The 23,319-nt window shown below is 39.3% G+C and overlaps 1 protein-coding gene across 2 annotated transcripts; it reads right to left on the reverse strand.

The window, feature by feature from the left end:
- Positions 1-10,366: 10,366 nt before the first annotated feature.
- On the reverse strand, positions 10,367-22,409 carry C1H3orf85 (chromosome 1 C3orf85 homolog). Of its 2 annotated transcripts, XM_027586275.1 has the most exons (4): positions 22,328-22,409; positions 22,175-22,227; positions 12,185-12,318; positions 10,367-10,782 (listed from the first exon to the last, which is right to left on the reverse strand). In XM_027586275.1, the coding sequence occupies exons 2-4, from the start codon at positions 22,221-22,223 to the stop codon at positions 10,693-10,695; spliced, it is 273 nt and encodes a 90-aa protein (XP_027442076.1). In that variant the 5' UTR covers positions 22,224-22,227; positions 22,328-22,409; the 3' UTR covers positions 10,367-10,692. The 2 variants fall into 2 exon arrangements, with proteins under 2 accessions (XP_027442076.1, XP_027442075.1); XM_027586274.1 differs by lacking the exon at positions 22,328-22,409 and having other exon boundaries at positions 22,175-22,321.
- Between the last annotated feature and the right edge of the window lie 910 nt (positions 22,410-23,319).

Genomic DNA, 23,319 nt, shown 5'->3' on the forward strand with positions numbered 1-23,319 from the left:
AACTGAAAATAGTATCCCTAGGCAGGCCTTTTGTTTGTTTGTTTTGAAGGATGGCAAGTGGCTGGGATGGCTGATGTCCTCTAAGAATTTGGAAGTGAAGGAGAAGAACGTGTAGGGAGACCTGACCAGGAAACTACTGTCTTTGAAACAAGCCCAGCTGTATTGAGGTTAAACGAAGAAACGGTTGGTTTGGTGTTTCCAGTCAGTCAGAATAGTGAGTTGCCGTGGCCCACAAGGTTCTCTGTTTCCCCAAAGATTCCTTCCTGGCTGCAGAGGTGTGGTGGCACAAAGTATTATCTTGTCTTTACTGAGCCCTGACAATAGACCTGGGTGCTTTCTGTGGCCATACTTACGGGAAAAATGGGTTCCAGATGTCATTATTGTCAGATGACCCAGGGAGGGAACAGACAATAACTATGACATCATCATAATCCATTGACAAAATTTCTCAGGAGTTTTATAAATAAAGTTTTATAAATAAAGTTCTCTTTACCTATAATCTCTACTTTCTACTACCTCAGTACCATGAAGAAGCTATACCTTCTTAGGTATAGCTACCTCAGAGTTCCTTTAAGAATTGCAACATCTAGAATGTTCGAAGATCACCTGGCTTTTCTCTAGCATTCTAATACTACAGTAGAAAGAGCATGAGCTCTGGAGGCATAGAGGTGAAGGTGTAATTGCAGGATCTGCCAGGGATGAATTGTGTGGTCTTGGGTAAATGAGCTCCTGAGCTCTAGCTTTTCATCTGCAAATTGGGGAAGACAAAATCATCCTCATGGGAACATTGTGAGGCTTAAATGAGACACTAAGGAAAGGGCTTAGTCCAGTTCCTCGCATTCAAAGACAGATGTTAAAAAGGTATTACTTCCCTTTTTCCTTCTAAGTACAGTGACCATGTAATTTATCATCCCAAATGAAACATTTTTGAGAAGAAGGGGGAGGCTTGGTTAATAATTATACCTGAACAACTGATGTAAACTGGAAACATCTTGGGCAATCCAGGTGCTTGATCACCCTTTCTTCATGTAAACCATTCTGGAAGGCAGGTGGACATTGGCACTGACATAATTTTGTAATGTCAGAGGAGTGCTTTTTTTCTCTTTCATTAAAAAAAAATTAATAGACCATTTTTTAGAACAGTTGTAGATTTACAGAAAATCGAGAAGATAGTACATAGAGTTAGTTCCCATATACCACCACCTCTATACACAATTTCCCCTATTCACATTTTGCCTCCATGTGGTACATTTGTTACAAGTACTGAACCCGTGGTGATACATTATTGTTCACTAAAGTACATGGTTTACACTAAAGTTCACTCTGTGTTGAATAGTTCTATGGGTTTTGACAAATACCTAGTGTCACGTGTCTATCTACTATTTCAATATCAGACAGAATGGTTTTGACATCTAAATATCCCCTGTGCTTTACCAATTTATCCCACTCTGCCCCCAAACCTCTGGCAACCATGGATCTTTCTGTCATATAGTTGGAATCATGCAACATGTAGTCTTTTCACACTGGCTTTTTTAACTTAACTATATGCATTTAAAATTTGTCCATGGCTTTTCATGGCTTGATAGGTCATATCTTCCTATTGCTGAATAATAATCTACTTCCTATATGTACCACAGTTTGTTTATCCATTCACCCATTAAAGACATCTTGGTTGCTTCCAGTTTGGGGATATTATGAATAATGCTGCTTTAAACATTCATATGTAGGTTTTCATGTGGATATAAGTTTTTAACTTGGGGAAATACCTACAAGTGTGATTGCTGGATCATGTAATAAGACCATGTGTAAGCTTTATAAGAAACTGTCAAGGGGCACCTGAGTGGCTCAGTTAGTTGAGCATCTGACTCTTGGTTTTGGCTCAGGTCATGATCTCATGGGTCATGAGATCGAGTCTCACACCAGGCTCCGCATTCAGTGGAGAGTCTGCTTGAAGATTCTCTCCCTCTGCTCCTCTTCCTCCTCATGCTCACCACACACACACTCTGTCTCTCTGGAATAAAAAAATAAATCTTAAAAAAAAAAAAGAAACTGTCAAACTGTCTTCCAGTGTGGTTGTACCCTTTGGGCTTCCCATCAGCAATGAATGAGTCTCTGTTGCTTGTCATCCTCATGCCAGTATTCAATATGGGCAGTTCTCTCATTCTTTTTGTTTCTCTCAGATCATCACTAATTCATGTAGTTCTTAATATACAACTAGCAATGCTTTAATTTTATTTTATTATTTATTTATTTATTTTTTAAAATTTAATTTAATTTTATTATGTTAGGTTAGTCACCATATAATACATCATTAGTTTTAGATGTAGTGATCCATGATTCATTGTTTTCTTCTATATCACCCAGTGCTCCATGCAGCATATGCCCTCCTTAATACCCATCACTGGGCTAACCCATCCCCCCAGCCCTGTCCCCTCTAAAACCCTCAGTTTGTTTCTCAGATTCCATAGTCTTTCATGGTTCATCTCCCCCTCCGATTTCCCTGCTTTCATTTTTCCCTTCCTTCTCCTAATGTCCTCTGCGCTATATACCTTATGTTTCACAAATAAGGGAAACCATATGATAATTGACTTTCTCTGCTTGACTTATTTCACTTAGCATAATCTCCTCCAGTCCCATCCATGCTGATGTAAAAGTTGGGTATTCATCCTTTCTGATGAATGCCTTAATTTTATAAATCATTTTGTGTTTAAGTTAAAGTAGTTAAATCCTCTTCTCTAACTTTGGTCCCCTAAAATGTATCAATCATGATTAATCTAAAGAACCAGTTTTAAACATCAACAATGAAGAAGGTCGTGATTATTTTTGCTCAGATAAAGAACTGCATAAAAATTTAGTGTTTTCTATGAAACTATTGTTTTAAAACAACTTATTTCTTTTAAACTCGAGAGGAATAGAATCCAAAACTATTAATATTTGAATTTTCATGTATTTTGTTAAATTTTCAAAATTAATCACTTGGGAAATGAGAGACAAGAGGAAGAAGGTGAGGGAAAGGTTTTGCTACTTATCAAATACCTTGGGTTTTTTATTTACTTGTTTGGTGTCTTGCTTGTTTTGCTTTTGCCAGAGTAGCACTGGTCGATTGTTTTTCATATGAAAATCTTTGATTAGGAAGTGAGTCTATAACTCCCCAAATCTAACACCCGTGTTTGTGCTTAATATGATCTGAGTAGATAGTAGAATGAAATGAGAATGGAGCATGAAACCGAATGTTTAAAACCGAACACATCATCTCCTGACCTCATGAACCTATCAGAGTTTCCTGCTGTCATCTCTCAGTTCTGTTTCTGAAACCTCATTACCCATGTCACCCGCATTTGAAACTGTGCTGTCATCTTTGACTCTCGTCTCTCTCTCCTTTACCACTTGTTATAAGCTGTCTTTATGCAGCAGTGTTGTTTTGTTTTGATTAGACCATTGTATTGTTGAAGCAAGCGAGAAAAAGACAACTAGAATGTCTTGCCAAATGTAACTTTGGATGACATTGCTAGACTGGAACATATAAAACTGAATCTTTTTTTTTTTTTAATAGTAGTGGGCTCTTATATAACTTGTCCTCTTAACGATTTCAAGAAAATCTTAAGAAGGCAACCTAATGGGTGCCTGGGTGGCTCAGCTGGTTAAGCGACTGCCTTTGGCTCAGGTCATGATCCTGGAGTCCCAGAATCGGGTCCCGCATCGAGCTCCCTGCTCAGCGGGGAGTCTGCTTCTCCCTCTGACCCTCCCCCCTCTCATGTGCTCTCTCTCTCTCATTCTTGCTCTTTCAAGTAAGTAAGTAAATAAAATCTTAAAAAAAAAAGAAGAAGAAGAAGGCAACCTAATATGCTTCCCCAAATCTTACCCAGTTGGAGGGGAAAGAAAAAAATGGTCTCCAATGGTCAACTATTATAATACACATTACCTAGAAGAAGAGATGGATTTTCTACTAACAATTTTCTATTAACACTTCAGCATTCACTCATTTATCAGATTCATCAGTGAAAACCTTGGAAGATAGGACAAAACTCACTTCCCAGCCTCCCACTTGGCCTTCCCCCAAATAATCTTCTTTGACAATGACACCGATGGCATAGTATCTTTCTAACTGCAGAGCCAATCAAATTACTCCTCCATGTAAAATCCTTCAATGGCTCTCAGTACATGCAAGATGAAGTCTGAAGAGATTTTGATGATTTGCCTCTGACTCATTTTTTTCAGCCTCTCATCCTTGGCTACACCTTCAAGCGCAGTGTTGTCATTCTCTGGTAATTCTGCTCTCTCCTACACAGGCTGTAAAGTTCACTCAATAATCTCCTTACTTATCTTCAGGACTTAAATTAGGCAGCCTGTCCTTTCTAAAGCTTATGTCAATCACCACGGTGGAGTTTACTTATTCACTCAACAAGAATTCACTTAGTGCCTACACTGTGCCCATTGCCACTCCAGGGGCTGGGGATGCCGCTGTGATCAAGGTAGATCAAATTCATATTCCCCAGAATATAGAATAATGTAGAGGAAATGGGGGGGGAGGGGGACTTTCACCTAATAAAGAAATACATAATAATAAATAAATTATAGGTAAATAAACGAACAAGAGAATTTCATGTAGTGCTATAAAAAACAGCAAGAAAGGAAAAAGCCACATAGCAGACAGGGACTGCTGGAAGCTGAAGTGTGAGAGGCAGAATAACAAGCCCCTAAAGATGTCCACCTCCTAATCCTGGGCTATGAATGTGTGGTCTTACATGGCAAAAAGGATTTTGTAGATGTGATTAAGGTGAAGGACCTTGGGGAGAACATGGTACGTTATTCAGGTGGTTCCAATCAAAGCCCAAGTTCTTTTTTTTTTTTTTTTTTTTTTAAGATTTTAGCTATTTATTTGAGAGGGAGAGAGAGAGAAAGATTGAGAGCTCAAGAGCAGGGGGAGGGAGAAGCAGACTCCCCACTGAGCAGGGAGCCTGACGCGGGACTCAATCCCAGGACCCTAGGATCATGGCCCCAGCCAAATGCAACCGCCCAACCGACCGAGCCACCCAGGGGCCCCCAAAGCCCAAGTTCTTAAACGAGGAGATGTTTTCCCAGCTTTGGTCAGAGAGAGAGAATGATGGAAGAAGGGGCAGAAGATGCAGCATTGCTAGTTTTGAAGATGAAGGAAAGGGACCATGAGCCACAGGATGAAGTGTCCCACACGCTGGAAAAGGCAAGGAAGCAGATCCTCCCCGGGATGGTCCTGAAAGAAATGCAGCCCTGCTGACAGACCTGTGGTACTGATGTTGGACTTCCGGCCTACAGGAATGAGATGATAAATTCACATGGCTGAAGCCACTAAATTCAGCTACTTATGACCACTTAGGCAGGGATGCATTCTCTGAGGAGGAACCCTTGAGCTGAGATCTAAATGATCACAAGAAGCCAACTCATGAACTTCCTAGGAAGTGTAGTCCAGGCAGAGGGAAGCATAGATGTCTGAGGTTGGAGCAAACTTGGCATGCTTTACCGTAACATGAAGGCCACGACGACTGGCACTTGTTAGTGAGAGGGTGAGCAGTCCAGGAGGAGATCAGAGCTCCAGGCAGGTACCAGGCAGGTACCAGGCAGGTACCATGCAGGCATCAAGAGCCTTCTGCTGCTTTAACTTGTGTTGTGGCCCTGCCGTCATTAGAGTGTGAGCATATGGAGACTCCTCAGTTCCCTGTGAGGCCCTGGAGAGCCTGAGGAGCAGGGAGTGACCCCACTCCTCTTTGGCCCCCTAGCACAAGGTAGTCGTAGTGTCTCAAACATACAGGCTCACAAACGTAGAGCTGTGGGATAGCTGTTTGAGATTCTTTAGAAAAGCAGAACAATAGTAAGATTAATCTGCTTGGAAATACCAACTACTGAGAGCTCCCTGAATTTTAATTTCTTGCTTGTCATCATTTGGGTAACCATTTTATGGCGTATTAAGGGAAAGTGATTTGTGGTAGTATGTGAATCAAAAAGTTCCTGCAATTCAGATGGTAAAACAAAATTGTCTGAGGTCCCTGGTGGGATTTTCTTTAACACTGCTATCATAATCAGGTTTGTTTCTAGCTTAAAAAAAAAAAAAATGAGCAATAGCCGTTTATTAGATGAAAACTTTTCCTAACAGTTAACACTATTTTGAAAAACAAAATGGAGATAATGTACATTCTATTATTGCAAGCAAGTATTTGTAGAGGGCTTATTATGTGCCAGAAGCTTAGCTCCTGCAAGCCCCACTCCACTTGACTGAAGCTGAGGCTGGTGCTTTTATCATTTCTATTTCAGAAATAGGAAACTCAGCCACTGGAGGGGGCTATGACCCCAGGCCTCTGGCTCCAGAGGCTACATTCTTACATCCCTCACTTCCCCCAAGGAAGGGGTAGAACCAGGAATTAAACAGAAGTGTCTCAGAAAAATATTGGAGAGTCTACGTATGGTATTTAAAGGTATTTAAAATTTCAACTCTACAAGTCCTGGTAATTTTTTTCTCTCTGTAGTTACTGTCTGATTCAAGATCATCAAAGAATCCCTTGTAAAATGTACTTTTGATGGAGCAAAAGGGGGTAGGGCTATGAAGGCATACCTTTCCTGAAATTGTCTGTTAAAAAATAATTAGCTTGCTTTCTCACATTATGATCAGCGGAAGAAAATGCTGCAACTTTTGTCACTGATGGATGGGATAAAATATTTTGGATTTAGATAATTTATTTCTTTTTTACATTTGAACGGCCTTCTAAGACAGTTCCAATTTGTGTTGTAATCTCCACAAACATTTATTTATTTTTTTGTCTCTAATTTGAAGGAGTCTGGCAATATCTCTGCTTCAGACTGGTGGTTTGTATATTTAACCAGTCAATGCTAAATTACTTTCAATAAAATTAATTCCGGCTGTCACTATCATTGAAGATAACAGTGTGAGATATATATATTCTTTGCCTCATTCAGTTGCCTGAGATGTTTTAGATCAATTCGAGGAAAATAAATGGAATAAGTAAAATCAACACATGAAAATAAATACCTTCATTTTTAATTTGTTCTATATGTACAGTACTCCCATCCATTAGTTATTCTATTTAAATTACAATGAATTGGCACAGGAGGATGGATATCTTTTGGGATTGACTCTGATGTGTTGGTGAAACTCAAGTCCAGAAATGAAAAATATCATTGAGTTCTTATTCAGTTCTCTTATTGATTCACTGGACAGCATGTAGATAAATTATATCACATCTTATTTTTTTTTAAGATTTTATTTATTTTTTGACAGAGAGAGACACAGCGAGAGCGGGAACACAAGCAGGGGGAGTGGGAGAGGGAGAAGCAGGCTTCCTGAGGAGCAGGGAGCCCGATGCGGGGCTCGATCCCAGGACCCTGGGACCATGACCTGAGATGAAGGCAGACGCTTAACGACTGAGCCACCCAGGCGCCCCAATTGCATCTTATTTGTTTGTCCTGCTACTGATATAAGAAAGTGTCTTAGTCTGATCAGGCTGCTATAACAGAACGCCATAGACTGGGTGACTTATAAACAACAGAAATTTATTTCTCATAGTCCTGGAGTCTGGGAAGTCCAAAATCAAGGTGCCAAGAGAGTTGGTGTCTGGTGAGGGCCAACTTTCTGGTTCATAGAAAGATGTCTTTTTGCTAAATCCTCACATAGTGGAAGGGGAAAAGGAAGACTCTGGGTTTTTAGTTTTTATCTGTAAAATGGGATCTGTAGGACTGGCCTTAGCTTGCTTCCCTTTAGACCTCAGCATGGAAACTTACTTCAGAAGAATTCAGTCACCAGAGCATTTATGGTTTTTGGTTTTGTTTTGTTTTTTGTTTTTTTGGTTTTTTTGGGGGGGAGAGAGAGCATGCATGCATGCAAGCAAGCATGGGCAAGAGGAATCGGGACTCGATCCCAGGACCCTGACATCATGACCTGAGCTGAAGGTAGACGCTTAACTGACTGAGCCACCCAGACGCCCCAGAGCATTTATGTTTTCTTTTTTTAAGATTTTATTTATTCATTTATTTGACAGAGAAAGAGAGGGAACAAGCAGAGGGAGCAGGAGAGACAGAGGGAGAAGCAGGCTCCCCACTGAGCAGGAAGCCCAATGTGGGACTCGATCCCAGGACCCTGGGATTGTGACCTGAGCCAAAGGCAGACGCTTAATGACTGAGCCACCCAGGCATCCCAAGAGCATTTATGTTCTTAATGCTGCAGTAGAACCTGAGAACATCCAGTTGCAGAGGCTATATAGAGTCTCAGGAAGTGAGGAAAGGGGTAGTTTCTGATCCTCTCTATTTTCCCTAATATTGTGCAATTACTGTAGTTTGTTCTGGGCTCTTAAAAATGTTAAATGGGTCTTTAGCCTTGAAATAAGCAGACTTTTACATAGAGTTTATAAAATAGATACAGACTTAAAGCAAATCAGAGGACACCCTCCCCCACCACACACACACAAATCACTTACCATTTTGAAAAAAAATCAGTTAAATTGAGTCAGCCAGATAATTGGTCCTTCAATACAATCAATTTCTTTAAACACTGAATTAAGAGTTGTTCTGGTCGAAACTAATTTTGCATGTAGACACTAAATATGTGGTACTTAGGTTTTCTTAAATCCTAAAAAACCTACTCTAAAAAAATGGAACACTCACCACTTCTTGCTCAGCTGTGTGGAAGTTAACTGTTGCCTTTCTAGATAAATTATTTTACGTAGACCTAGAATGCTTTCATTTGTTTGTTTTCTGGTATCATATAAATTTCCAGTAATTTCTCATGAAATTATGTTTGAATAAGAAACCCTATTTCCAAGTTTGTTTAATCTGATGACAACCTCTTGGTAAAACTGCTTTCTAGTGCTCCCTAAATCAAAATTACCTTGGCAGCTAACATAATTTCACAGTATTGGTGGTTCACAACTCCCCCAGCTTCTTTGTTGTATTATACTGAACAAAATGAATGAATTAAAGTCCTTTTCTTTTTCTCCTCCACATGTTGCTTCCATCACAGCTTTGAGTGTGTGCGCACACGCACACACACGTATGTACAATCTAAATAACATAATACGGGTTGTAATAATTAACGTATGTGTCAATGTGGCTGAGCCACTGTACCTAGTATGAGGTCAAACATTATTCCGGATGTCTCTGTGATGGTGTTTTTGGATGAACTTAGCATTTAAATTGGTGGACTTTGAACAAAGCATATGGCCCTCCATAATGTGAATGGGACCCGTCCAATAAATTGAAGACCTAAATAGAACAAAAAACTGACCTTCCATGAGCAAGAGGGAATTCTGCCAACAGATGGCCTTAGGATTCAAACCACACAATCAGCTCTTTGCTAGAGCTCTGGCCTGATGACCTTCAGACTTGCACTCCAACATTGGTTCTTCCCTGGTCTCCAGCCTGCTGGCCTACCCTGCAGCTTTTGGACTCGCCAGACTCCATAATCACAGGAGCCAATTCCTTACAATAAATCTTTTTCTCGGCCTATACACATTCTATTGATTCTGATTCTCTGGAGAATGCTGATCAATACTTGGGCATTCTCTAATTTTTTAATTAAATGATCAAAGAATGGAACTTTGTGGTAGCAAATGCATACTATTGTTGAAACCCTGAGATGGATTCATGTACAATCTTAACTTTCTTACTGCAAACCCAAATGATTTATCTTCTTTCTTTTGCCCATTCAGTTGTGTTTTGATTTAAAAATTTCTGTGTATGTATTGGAAATGGATAATAGTTAAGTGCATAAATTATGCATCAGCCTCAAATTTCTCACTGCAAAGGCCTCTAGGGCAGGGGATAGGAAATGGGGAATACTGAGTAGCTGCCAGTGTCCTCTTGAAAAGGAAAGTGCTGGGCTGAAGTCTTCACATTGCAGCTTCTTCATGTTTGATTTTTCTGACATACCTGCTGTTGAAAATGTGATTAGGACAATTGTAAAACCAAATGTAGTCCACTTTTCTTTAGAGTCAATTTTTCCGTTTTATTGGAAAACAGTAATAAATGTCCCCGGCCAGAAAGTTAAAAATGTTGTTTCAAATTGAAATAAATATCAATATATTATGGACTAGAATGCAAAACTTGCACAAATTTGACAAAACTCCTAAGGAGTTCTCCACTTACAGATGAATGTTTCCAGTGGGTTCCTGGTCATCATCTACCCCCAAATAGGAGTTAAGATGGTATTCTCTACTGCACTTAGCAATACACCTTTGATAGAAAAGTTTCAAAAGCACGATCTTAAAATAGGCTGGCTTTAAAAAGTGAAAAGTATTGAAGAAAAAAGGGGGGACCAACTCCATTTGAGAGCTCCCTCTTCCTTTAATTAAAAAGAGAACGCTTTCAAAAAGCAGACAGTAGAAAGTGAGCTATAAACAGTGAGTTTTAATGACACTACTTTTTTGTTTTTTATTTCCTTGTCCATAAAAGCCCCTTTTTGATAAATGTTATTACTATAGTCATTATTTTAGTTCTCATTTTAAGAGCTACAATTTATTGAGAACTTCTAATTCTAGGTCTTTACTTGGGTTTTCATATTTACTCCTTTCCACAGCTGCATGAGATGGACATGTTAAATAATCTTGTAAGTGGCACGGATTTGCCTCCAGGTCTCCAAAGCCCATGGTTTGGGTCCATTGCCATGTTGACTCCCGCTGTTTTTGCTCTCCTGGTTTAACCATCAAAGCACATTTACTGGGCAGTGGATATGTCAGAAGTGAAGGCATTCACATTCAGATAATACTGTGCTGTTGTTTTCAAAGCAGTCCATGTTTCATGAACCTGCAACAAAAGAAACTTTAAGTCATGATCTCTGAGTATGGAAAGCACGTGCTATATCAGTTATTCAGGTTATTGTAGAGATAATCCTAAAAGACTGAGAGAAGTAGAGTGGAAGAATAATACCCAATAAGGTTTGGTTAACATACTTTTAGTGATCTGTATACTTCAATGCTTAACTGTTTTATGGTATTTTCGGGCCACTGTGTGAACCAATGTGGTAGTGTCCTGTTACATTATAGTATCTGTCACGTTATCATGGCACTGGTCTACAATTAGAGGCAGCATTGTACTTGAAAATTTCAGTATTCCCTAAAGAAGACACTTACGTAAAATTTAATTTGCCAAATAAACAAATGTCTGGTTTTAATACCTCTAAATGATGCCTGTTGGAGAAAAGCATGCATAAAACTCGATGCATTATTCAAGCCGGTGGATTTCATCAGCAAATGCTAACCAGAAACGAGCCAATCCTGGTAGACCAGTTAAAACTCAGCCACGCAAAGTAAGGATAGGACCTATGCCTCAGAAAAACAAGGGCATTCCATTTTTTTTAGTGACTTTATACAACGCTCTAGCCTGGTGATAGAACGTGATACGCGTGTAAAGAGAAAAAGGACAAACAAGTGAAGGGATTAATTTGTTATACATTTTTGTTTTCTAAATTGCTAAATTTTAAGAGGGAAATCATGAAAAATTGAAATCCTCAGACAATTCAGCAATTTTATTTGGCCTGGAGTTCCTTCCATCAAAAAAGTAAACATGGAATAAAACTGGCTAAGGCACATTTCTTCTTTATTTCTCTTGGAGTGAGACTTCCAAATGAATAGAAAAGTGTACAAAAGGCAAGCAAATGAAGGAATGACCTTAAAGGTTTGCCTAATTATCCCAGAGGAAAATAAGCTGTTGAATAACTGAAAGGGAACTAAAATGTGACCGTGATCCATTCATCCACCCACCCAAACATGCAATAATCTACTGAGATTTGACTGAGTAACAGTCATTTTGAAAGTTTCTGAGAATAATGACCTTGATGGATAAGATGTGCACCTTACATCTGCAGCCTAGGTAAGGGAGGTTGGGTGTACAAGGCAACTAATTCCAGGGTGACATTTATAGAGCTATTCACATGTTAATGGCATGCAAAGGGGAGAAAAGAAAGAAGGACAAATGTCATCCAGGAAAGAAGGGAAAAGTTTCAAAAAGGAGGGAACATTTGACTTTAGTCTTGAAGGAAAAGGTGGAGTTTACCAGACAAAAGGCACTTGATGGGGAGGAAATGGCAGCTATAGCTCAGGGTGGCTAGAGAGAAAAAACTCGTGGGTTGGGCTGGTACTGTGTTGATGCCTGCTGATGCAGTGCCTACTCAGCAAAATAGATGGTGCATTTTTTCTAATGCAAATACCTGATCAGCCAGCGAGTTGCCCCACATATTTGGATTCTGATCTGGGTCCCAGTAATCCTGCAAATATATATGTCTTTTGAGATGTAGGAACTGGTTTGCTGGGTCCTCCAACAAAAATGGCGCTCCCAATGCTCCTGTAATTCAGAGTCCAAGAGGACAGCATCTTTTAAGGCAATAGTTTACATCTCAATGTTTATCTTCTTAAAGAGACACAGCTGTGGTGTTTGGGAGGTTGGGGGCCTGAGAAGGGAGCCCTGAGAAAGCTATGTGCAGAGGGAGATGACCGCTCCTCAGCCTTCCCCCATCACTGAGCTATCACCACTCTATGTGTCCCGCATATAGTGCAGCATGAAAGCCATGTGCTGGATGGAAAAGATTTTTAGAGCCTTCTGTACCTGCATGGGAGCCCACAGACTGGGATTCAAATTGCAGCTCTATCACTTTTCTGGACAAGTTGCTTAATTTCTCCAAGCTGCAGTTTTCTTATATGTAAAAAGTTATAATAATAACGCAGTAACACAATAACATAGGATTACCGTAAGGGTTGGGCCTATTAATGGCTATAAACCAGCTGGCTCAAACCAGGCAGTCAACAATCTTAATCTTCCTTTCCTAGCCTTCCAAAAGAGAACATATCTTTCAGTTTGAAGTAGACTGCTTCCAAATCTGGCACTGTGGTTTAAATTGTTAGTATTGATAGATCTGTCACTGAATTTGAAGAAGTTTGCATTTTGTACTCCTTCCCAGTCCAGGATTAAGGGGAAAAAAAAGATGATTGTTTTTAAAATCCAGAATTTTTTAGTATCTTGAAATTTTAACAGTCTATATTATATTTCATTTCCAAATAAAACACAATCACATTCAGAGTTGTAATTTGACTCAATATCAGGGAGGAACACACTCCTGATCTATTTGTGGTAACAATACAATCTGTTCATTGCTTGTGATAAAGAAGCATTTATTACAAATGTTATGTTAAGTACTCTATAGCTTCATCATTAACAAGACTCTGTTGACCAGAGTTACAGTGAACTATAAGATATGAAACCTCTCCTCTGTGGGGAGGAGGGAGAGGGGTACAAGATTCAAAATAAAACAAGGCAACATAGGATTTGATTGTGCTAAGGGAGTTTAAGAGAGGGTGTCCTTATTGAACTTTGGGGCTCTGGGGCACAAACAGACATTTTCATGGTCAGGAAAATTGCTGAATCTATTCCTTAAAGAAAAGATTAAATTTAGCAGGACAGGAGAAGGAACAAGACTTTACATGTTAAGCTGGAGGAATGATGTGGCACTGGGAATCTTTAAAATGGATGTAAAAAGACAATGGTTAGAGGTAGCTAGATTATTTGTGCATGTGTGTGTGTATTGATGTCACACACAAATAATAATGATAGTTAACATTTATTGAGCATTGCACTAAAAAATACTTTACCTGAATTACCTTATATAATACAACAAACCTAGGAAGTAGCACTGTCAAGAACCTTATTTTGCAGACAAGGTAACTACATCACAGAAAAGTTAGATAACATGTTCAAGACCACATAGCTAGTAGGAAAGGGAGATGGAATTCTCCCCTTAAAGCCACTGTGCAATATTATGACTAAGAGACAGGAATGCTTGGGGCCAAAGAAAAGTAATAATATTAAAAAAAGCCTTATGCATTTATAAAAAAGAGACAATCATTACTTACACATGCCCTATTATCTCATGCTTTTCCAAGCTTGACCTTGAGCACTAAGCAGGGTTCTAGTTATTAGCTCTATTACTTCTAGTTTAATTTGTTACCCCACTAAGTTCTGGTTCTAACTGCCTACCTATTGAAAATGACAACCTCTGTGGATATTGTACATCAATCAGCTGTCTCTAGGTGCAAAATATTACTAGTGATGAAGATAAAAAAATGGCTCAGACACATTATCTATTAATAGGATGTTAGCAATTTTAGTTATTCGTGATTTAAAAATAAAAGATAGAAGTCAACTTTTCAGTAGATATTAGTAACAGATGATAGAAGTAATATTGGCCTGTTTCTGGTCATCTAATTCAATACAATCAAACCAGCATGCCTGTGGAAGCCCCCCAAAGACCACTGCCTTCTTGGTATTCAGATCCCCTGTGGTCTTCTTTCATTTAGGAGGGTGGACCTGTGTAGCCACAGGATACTGTGGAAATGACAGTGTGTGTTTTCTGTGGCAAGCACATAAAAGGCATTATAGCTTCTGTCTCTCACGTCTCTTGGATCACTTGCTCTAATGGAAACAGCTGCCATGTTGTGAGGACCCTCAAGCAGCCCTGAAGAGAGTCCCATCTGTCAAGGAACTGAAGCCTCCCACCAACAGCCACATAAACAAACCACCTGGGAACCAATGCTTTCGTTCTTGTCAAGCCTTCCATCACAACAGCCCTCACTGACATCTTTACTGTAATCTCATGAGAGTTCCTGAGTCAGAGTCACTGACCTAAGCCACTCCCAAATTCCTCAGAAACTGTAAGATGATAAATGTTTCTTGTTTTAAATTGCTCGGTTTGGGGAAATTGTTAGGTCATAGTAGATAACTAATATGATGCATTATGAGTGCCTACTGATGTCAGGATAAACTGCTAATCACCAGAGGGGAGACCCAGGTGAAGCCAAGTGAGTCCGCAAATAGAAGAAGAAACTTGCTCTCAAGCTTACACAAATTTTGTGCCGTAAGATCTCCACTTGCCTCACCCTCATCCCTGCTTGGATAATCATCGTTGTGTAGAAAGATAAACAAAAAACAACCCTTGCTGCTAAGGAACTCATATTGTATTCAGAGTTCATAAATAATGATAAGGAAACATACTGTGACCAGACCGTTTGAGGGGGAAGTGATTAATTCTGATATTGGCTTGGAGGGGTCACAGAGAAATTGCTGATCCTATTGGAGCTGCAAGAGATCTCAGTTGGCTTCATATGACTCAGAACAGGAAATGGAGGGAGAGGAGTAACCAACTAATAACCCAGGCACCCCTCTAATAAATGTTTCTACATAAATTATGCTTAAGATATAATTTACAACTAAATAAAGAAAGTACATTAACCACTTAAGATAGTGTTACTTGGAATCATCCAAAAGTAAAACCAATATTCTGCACCATGATTGTCTGGTGCATTGTACAATCGCTAAGGAAAAAAAAATGCTATTACATAAATCTTGGTAGAGAAGCATGCCTTAAAATATAAACCATAGCTACTTTAAGCTCTAATAATTCTGTCTTTTGTAAATCTTCTCTCTTTTTGCTCATGGAAAATGTTTCACTGATACGATGTCCCCCCCCCACCCTTGCCCCTGAACAAAGCACCTACCTCAGCATTATGCGCCCAACAGGCATCCAATAAATATTAATTGATGGTGATAATAGCATCACCCACGAGAGAGACAGAAAGTAGTATTTATTATCCTACTTTACAAATGAGAAAATTGACACACAGAGATGAAATGACTCATTCAAGGTCACATAGTAAGTCACTGGCAGAGCTGGAAATAAATGCAAGTAATACAGAAGGGCATGCTATTATCCTCTCTGCTTGAGAAATTCCTCCTCCCTTTTTCATTCCGCCTGATCAACCTTGAAAGTTAGTGAGAGCAAGATCACAGTTTGTGTTTGTAAGCCTCTATAATACTGCTGGGGTTTGAAAACCGAACCTTGAGTTTTATTACTTTGTTGGTTTTTAATTTTTTTTTTAAGGTAGGCAGTATCAGCCAGGTTAATGCCTTTTTTAAACTTTAAAATCATAAGCTATAAAAAAACCTTCTTCTTTTTCTTTCCAACTCCCTACATACCCTCCTTCCTTTCATCCTGTATCATAATAGTTTTAATAGGATCTGTCAAGCTTAGTTCTGCTAGCTAAACATGTCTCGAATATTCTCGGCAGAAAATTCGGTACAGTTGAAATAAGGCAGACACTTCAGAGTATAGAGACATTGGAGATCACAGCTCTTGCCACACAAGCCAAGAAGGATCCGAGATGGGGGCGTCTTATCCCAGCCCTGCCCGTGATTAGTTGGGTTATTAGTTGGTTACCCCTGTCCCTCCATTTCCTGTTCTGAGTCATAGGAAGCCAACCGAGATCTCTCGCAGCTCTAATATTTTTAACTGGAATATACTCATAACCAATAGGTCATTAACTGAAACTTACTTTCTCTGCATGGTATTAGGGCATCAGAAGCATATAGAATATGCTAAATGGGTATAGCTCCTAGTCCTGCCAAGCAGCTTACATGCTGAGAAACTCAGCACTGAGATAGACAGAAATAAGTGAAAGAGAAGTCAAAGTAGACCTAGTCAATAATGAAAGCAATACAAATAAAAATGTATTCACCTTATGCACAGAGATGAGTGCCCACCATGGGCCGAGGAGCAGTAACGCTGGTACAGAAGCTATACAGTTAGAAATGGAAGGCTTCCCTATTTTGCCATCACCCAGAGAAGGCTGAAAAAGAGTCTTTAAATTTGATAGTGGAGAAATAACTGAATAGTCTTCATACTGTGCACGTGACCATGAAGATTATCCTTGTGGTAGGAACCTATATGCTAAAAAGATCAGAAAGCCTGATATGAAATGTACAATACAGAATGGAAGGACAGAGTCTGATAGCAGAGTCCTGTCTATTGCCTGTAGAGTGAGCTCATGTAGAGTAACCTCAGGCCACCCTTCTCCCCTTTGTAGACTCTGCCTCTCAGAAGGGGCCGTGCCCGCCCGTAACTGGTAAGTCCAAGAGGCATAACTTGGCACGTCCAGCTAGCTCTTCCTTCTTCCTCTTGAGAGCTAGCTGCCCTCCGAGATCACCCTTTCTCTTCTGGTTCTGCAACCTGCAACTGGATATGAAATTTGCCAAATTCTGGGGTCCAGTCACCAGGCCCTTTATATCTTATACTATGTTATATTTTCCAAATTAGCCTTTCTCAGTAATAAAGGGAACTGATTGCCTTCCATGTTCACCTTTGGTTTATTTTTCAACTTGATCAAAAGCAGGCCAAGAAGGGGGGTGAGAGTTCTATGTGTCAGAAGGTGGTGCAGAGAATCCAACAGGTCTGTTGTCTCAGAGCCTCCCTAAGAAACCGGGGGGAATAAATACAGCACAGACAGGGCGCCCCAACCAGCAGGAGCTTGTCACCCCTGGAAAGCCATGACTGTGACTTCTGTGGATATTCATAGACGGTTACATGAGGGAAGGAATTCTACGTCTGTGAATAAACGTGGTGGGATTTAGCAGGGGCAGAAGACACAGAAATGCCTGACAAATCCACAGGATGGGCCACAGCTCCTACTTCCCTTAGAGGCTGGGTGATACTGCTTTCTGCAGTGCTACCCGATGCCTGGGGCCAGAGATGGAGAATAAGCATGACAGTCCTGCCACAAGTTCTCCAAAATGCTCAGGGACGGGATGCTGAAAGCAAAGCACTCAGTGTTCAGCATAACCAATGAAAGAATAACATTTATTATTCACTATTTTTATTGGACTGAGTCTTAATCCCTTCCCTTAAAATGTTTATGTCTTTAGAAAAAAGATGAAATAACTGCCCAGGCACATAAATTAAGTATTAAACTGGAGTATAAATGGTCAGGAGGAATTAAGGACAAAAGAGGATCAGGAGAACAGTCTCTACAGACATCTTGGCAGTACAGTAAAATTTCCTAGGATCTCGCTAACTGTAGGAGAAATGTTATAATTTTGTGAGTAATTAAAATACTCATGTTTAGGTTCATATTCTTAAAGTTGAATATTTTAGGGCACCTGGGTGGCTCAGTTGGTTAAGTGTCTGTCTCTGGCTCAGGTCATGATCTTGGGGTCCTGGGATTGAGCCCCGTGTTGGGCTCAGCGAGGAGTCTGCTTCTCCCTTTGCCCCTCACCCTGCTCGTGCTTGCTCTCTCTCGCTCTCTCTCAAATAAATAAAATCTTTAAAGTTGAATATTTTATTTTCTGTGTTAAATAAATAATTTTTGTTATAAAATATGAAATAGTTACTTTTTTCTTCCCACTCTAAATTTTGGTCACTGACCCAAAAATTTATGGCGAAAGATAGAAAAGTTATATTTACTAGAATAGATTCTCTCACTTTGCTGCAATTCAGATAAAAATTAATGAGAGAGAATGAGAGAAGAAATTTGGGGTTTGAAGAAAAAAGAGAAGGGGAATTCAAGAAAAGAAATTAGAGGAAGCAGAGACAAAATAAGGGAAGTTAGAAAAACAAAAGTTTAAAAAGGTGAAAAGCCATGGAAAAAGGGAGCAGGGAAGCAAAAAGACAGAAGGCAGAGAGTTGATGGAAGTCAACTGGAAAAAAGAAATGCACTGAACTTTGGGACCAGCTCTCAAACTCGGTCATCTTACTAAACTGTTAATGAAATGCTTTCATAAATGAACTTTTAACTCAGGGAACTTTGGCTTTATTGATGTTACAGTTGCTGGCGTGTTGAGTACTTTGCAAAGTAAACAGGGACTAGTATTACTCGAATTTAAGTTCAGTCTTTTTTAACCTGTTCGCAACACGCTAACATACACCCACATACATGCTCGCATGCACCACCGTGTAATTTCCTGGGGCATATTTTGGAGCTGCCATATCTTTTATTAGCTTTTGATTTTGTGGACAGAGAAATTTGTAACTCATGAAAGGCAGTGTTTTATATGATTCAATAGTAACCCCTTCAGGGTCATTGCTTGCGTGTGTTGATGGGTTTTCCAACTCCAGCGTCATGACAAATGATGCCATGTGGACAGGAAAATAAATGTTTTTTCTGCAACACCCAGAGTGCTCAACGAATCTGGTCATAGGCCCTGATATTTTTCTCTAACTTAGATATTTCCCAGTTTATTCTCACTACTTACTTTCTTGAGAGCATCGATCAATCTTAAGCCCGAGTGAGTTGAAAAAATTAAGAACAAGTTTTTACAAAATAAACTAAAACTATATCCAGAAATACAGACTCTCCAAGGAACAGGATGGTGGGGGAAGGCTAGATGACTGAGAAGGGCCGTTCCTTCTGTGAATGGAGCAGAAGGCAAACATGGAGGGACTGGAGGGGCTGACTGGGTCCAGGGGAAGAAAATGTGGGCTTAAAAGCTCTCATCTAAAAAACCCAACCCAAACCAACCAACCAAACAAACAGAAACCTTCAAGACAAATTGCTCTTGGTTACTAGGCATGGAGTCAAAAGTATGAGCTGGAACAATGCTAGAGAAACGGGCTAAAGGCAGTTCTCTTCCCCTGTCTAAAACCAGAAGACATACTTGGACTTCATGTGATCTGATCAGAGGTTAACAATATGGGCGTGAACCTCCAAATTGTCCCATATACGGGTCAACTTCAAGGACTGGTTTTTCTACTTTGCAAAATATGTCCCAAATGCGTGTATTTTCCATATTTCTTCTTTGTGTGAAATGGGGCTGTTTGATTTTGACGAGTGCCCTTTGGAGGTGGAATAGATGAGTTTAGAACTTCGCTCTACCCTCACCACAACTAGAAACTGTCATAGAAAGCCCCTGGTTATTTCTTAGTTTGGCTCTGTTTACTCACATAAAATCATCCAGCTCCCTAACTCCTGGCCTGTTCTTGTGGAACCAAGGGCTGTGATATTGGCCTTATTCCTTCCTCAGGAGGAGGCCTTGCTTTGTGCTCCTTTGCCCATTCCATAGCTACATGTCCCATATCCAGCATGGCAGTGCCAGAGGGGACAGTTTGCATAGCAGAAAGAAGGGTTTCGTTCTTAGAAGAGCTGGATGTAGAATTTGCATGTGAATCTGGCATCCACCATGGATTAACTGTGTGGTTTCATCACTTAGTTTCTCTAAGCCTAAATTCCCCTGTAAAATAAAAATCATGACACTTATTTGCACAGTGATTAGAGAGTTGACTTAAGGTAACATATGGAAAGCCCCTGCCCACAGAATAAAGACTTAAAGGATTAGTATGCGTATTTGCTGGCTTTATTGTAGGAGAAGGCAGTTCTTGACCTAAATGCTGAAGAGAGGGGTTTTGTTTTGTTTTTTAATCAAATCATGACACTTGGACTTCTAATTCTCTGACCAGGGAACCGGTTCCAATGTGTATAAATTACTATTTTAAGAAAATCAATAAAATGATTTGAGGACTGTGCTCATAAATGTAATCACTTGGGGAAGGTTCTTCATCATTTTTGGCTTCAGCATTCCCATTAGGAAAATGGATAATGAGATCTTTTCTCTATTTACTTCAAATTAAGTTCTGGACAAAAAGGTAATTTGTTAGACAACTAATCTGTAACAGAGGAAACTTTTTTTAAATATAAAAACAAACTTTTTAAGACGGCTCTTTTCTTAGGATACGTAGAGAGCTCCAGGGGAGGGCAGATGAATAGGCTACATTCTTAAATGAAAAATGGGAGGAGGAAGAGAAGAAGGGAAGAAAGTTGATTCAAGCTATGATTTCCTACTTGAGAGCTGTATGATTTAGAAAATGTCAGTTAAATAAATTATTCATGTAACAAATGAATCTGATTCTAAAGACTTAAGTGTACTCAGCCTATATGCAGTTAAGGCTTCTTTCCTGAGATCTGAAGGGCTAACCCCACCGTGTCAGTGTTCCTCTGTCCTTAGTTTCTAATTCTCAACTTGTTATTTCATGAACTTTAACCACATAATCTTATTTCTTTATTTTTTAAGTGAAATCAGTCAAACCAGTTGTCTTTCTAGGTAGACATATTTGTATCTCAGCCGGAGTTAAAATTAATTCCAACTTGTTTCTTAAGAAAATCTCTAAAAGGCATTTTGCAGGACTGTTTTCCTTTTGCCAGATATTTTTGACCCTGCATGTTCACAGGTGAAGGCAGACTAGCACTAGTGCTTTTCGCCTTGTGCTAATCTACCATCACCCACTGTAAAGCCAATTGCATGGATCGGCAGGCAAAGCAAAGCAATGACTGATGGATTATAACTAGCCCATGACTTCAATTTACAGTGTGCTCCTGAGACACACACTTAAACTGAGCCAGCCTCACTTTCTTCATCTGGAGATGTGGGCTGTAACCAGGTGTGATTACACACGCATTGATGATAATTGCCTAATAATAACTTGGCTAAAAATTTCTAAATCATTTATTTAAACATGTCCCAAATGCAAAGTATAACAGTGATGATTAAAACTCTTTATTAAAATTATTTATATGCTTAAGAATAAAAGGCTAATTATATACACATACATATATGTACACACTTATCTAGATTCATATTTTAGGTATATGCCTATATCCTTTTATTGATTTGTGTGTGTGTATGTGTGTGTGTGCGCGCTTCAAGAAAAATATGTAGATTTTTTTGCATGGGTTTCAAGTTGATCATAAAAGTAGAAATTTATTCTTATGCAAGCATTTCATCAGAAGTATTTATAAATTGTAGAGATTTAACTGTGAATATAATTTACACCTTTGTAAGTATTTTCAGTTTTGGTTACAGAAAAACAAACTACCTCTCAGTTCCATTCAGATAGAAGTCACCGAATTATTGGGTCAATTTGGCAGCAAATCATCTGACCTTCAGTACCTTCCTTGATTTGTCTTTAAAACACCACTTCTCTGGGCTACAGCTTCCTCTAAAGGTTAATGAATTCACACTCTCAAAATACCTTGAGGTCTCCACATAATGGTACTATGTAAGTATTACAGTTTCTAAAAGGCATTTGAAATTTTTCTTTGTTCAAGGACACAAGAGCACTTCTTTGGAGGCAGCCCTTAACTAGATTTCCTAGCAAGAGAGACATGTTAATACGTTAATACATAATTAGGAATAAAATGATCACACGCAATTAACACTAACATGCTCAAAACCACCACATGACATGATAGTTGGGTTTTCTCAATGCTCTAGAATTGATCTGTGAATAAAACATATTTGTTCATTTCTTTGAAAAAGTCAAAAGGGGCTATCTATCAACCTAATCATTGTAAAAGACATGATAAATAAACAAGAAATGGATTCTTACCTATAAGCAATGTTGAACACAGGGCTACTTGAAGCATTTTATAGGCCATAATCCTGTTTTGGAAAGAAAAGATTATTTATTGTAATTTACACCAAGCAAAGCTTTAGGTCACCGCGGCTGCTTTCTAGGAGCATGAAGCCTTTGTTGTGTTACCTGGCCACCCTGCGAGCTGAGACGAGTCAGAGAGGCCGTTGCATAAGATGGCTTTTTTTTTTTATATGACCCCTGCCTTTTTACCCTTTGGACTTTTTGGGCTGGCTTTTTACAAGCTGTTCTTATATGAGCCATGTATTTATTTACTAATTTTATCATCCATACAGACTAAGGTCATATAATGTTAAAAAAAAAAAGGTGGAAAAACTGAATCACTCATACATGGCTGGTGGGAATATAAAATGGTAGAGTCACTTTGGAAAACAGTTTGGCAGTTTCTTATAAATCTGGGCGTGCAATTACCATCCAACCCGGCAATTGCACTCCTAGGCATTTGTCACAGAGAAATGAATACTAAGGCTCATACAAAAACTTGTACAAGAATGTTCCACAGCAGCTTTACTAGCCATAGGCAAGAACTGGAAACAACCCAACTGTCCTTCAACAGCCGAAAGTTTAGCATATTGAAATACTTCTATACCATGAATTACAATAGCAATACAGTAAAAATTGATAGGCATAACAACTCAGAGGGATCTCAAGGGAATTATGATGGGTGACCCGTCCCAAATGGTCAAATGTGGCACGACTCCATTTACGTAACCTTCTTGAAATGACAAAATTATAGAACTGAGGAACAGATTAGTAGTTGCTAAGGATTAGACATGGAAGGGGGAGGAAGATGTGGTTATAAGGGGCAATATGAGGGACGCTTATAGTGATAGAACCGTTTTGTATCTTGGCTGCAGTCGTGGTAGACAGGAACATAGATGTGATACAATTGCACAGAACCAAATACCGATATCTCAGACACATATACATGAACGAATGAGTACACTTAAAACTGCGGAAATCTGATTAGGATCAGTAGATCACATCAATGTCGATATCTTGGTTGTGATATTGCATTATAGTTTTGCAAGATGTTACCATTGGGGGCAACTGAGTGAAGGGCACACGGGGTATCTCTATATTATTTCTTACAAATGCGT

Source organism: Zalophus californianus, chromosome 1 (assembly GCF_009762305.2).
Source record: "Zalophus californianus isolate mZalCal1 chromosome 1, mZalCal1.pri.v2, whole genome shotgun sequence".
Classification (NCBI taxonomy): Eukaryota; Metazoa; Chordata; class Mammalia; order Carnivora; family Otariidae; genus Zalophus; species Zalophus californianus.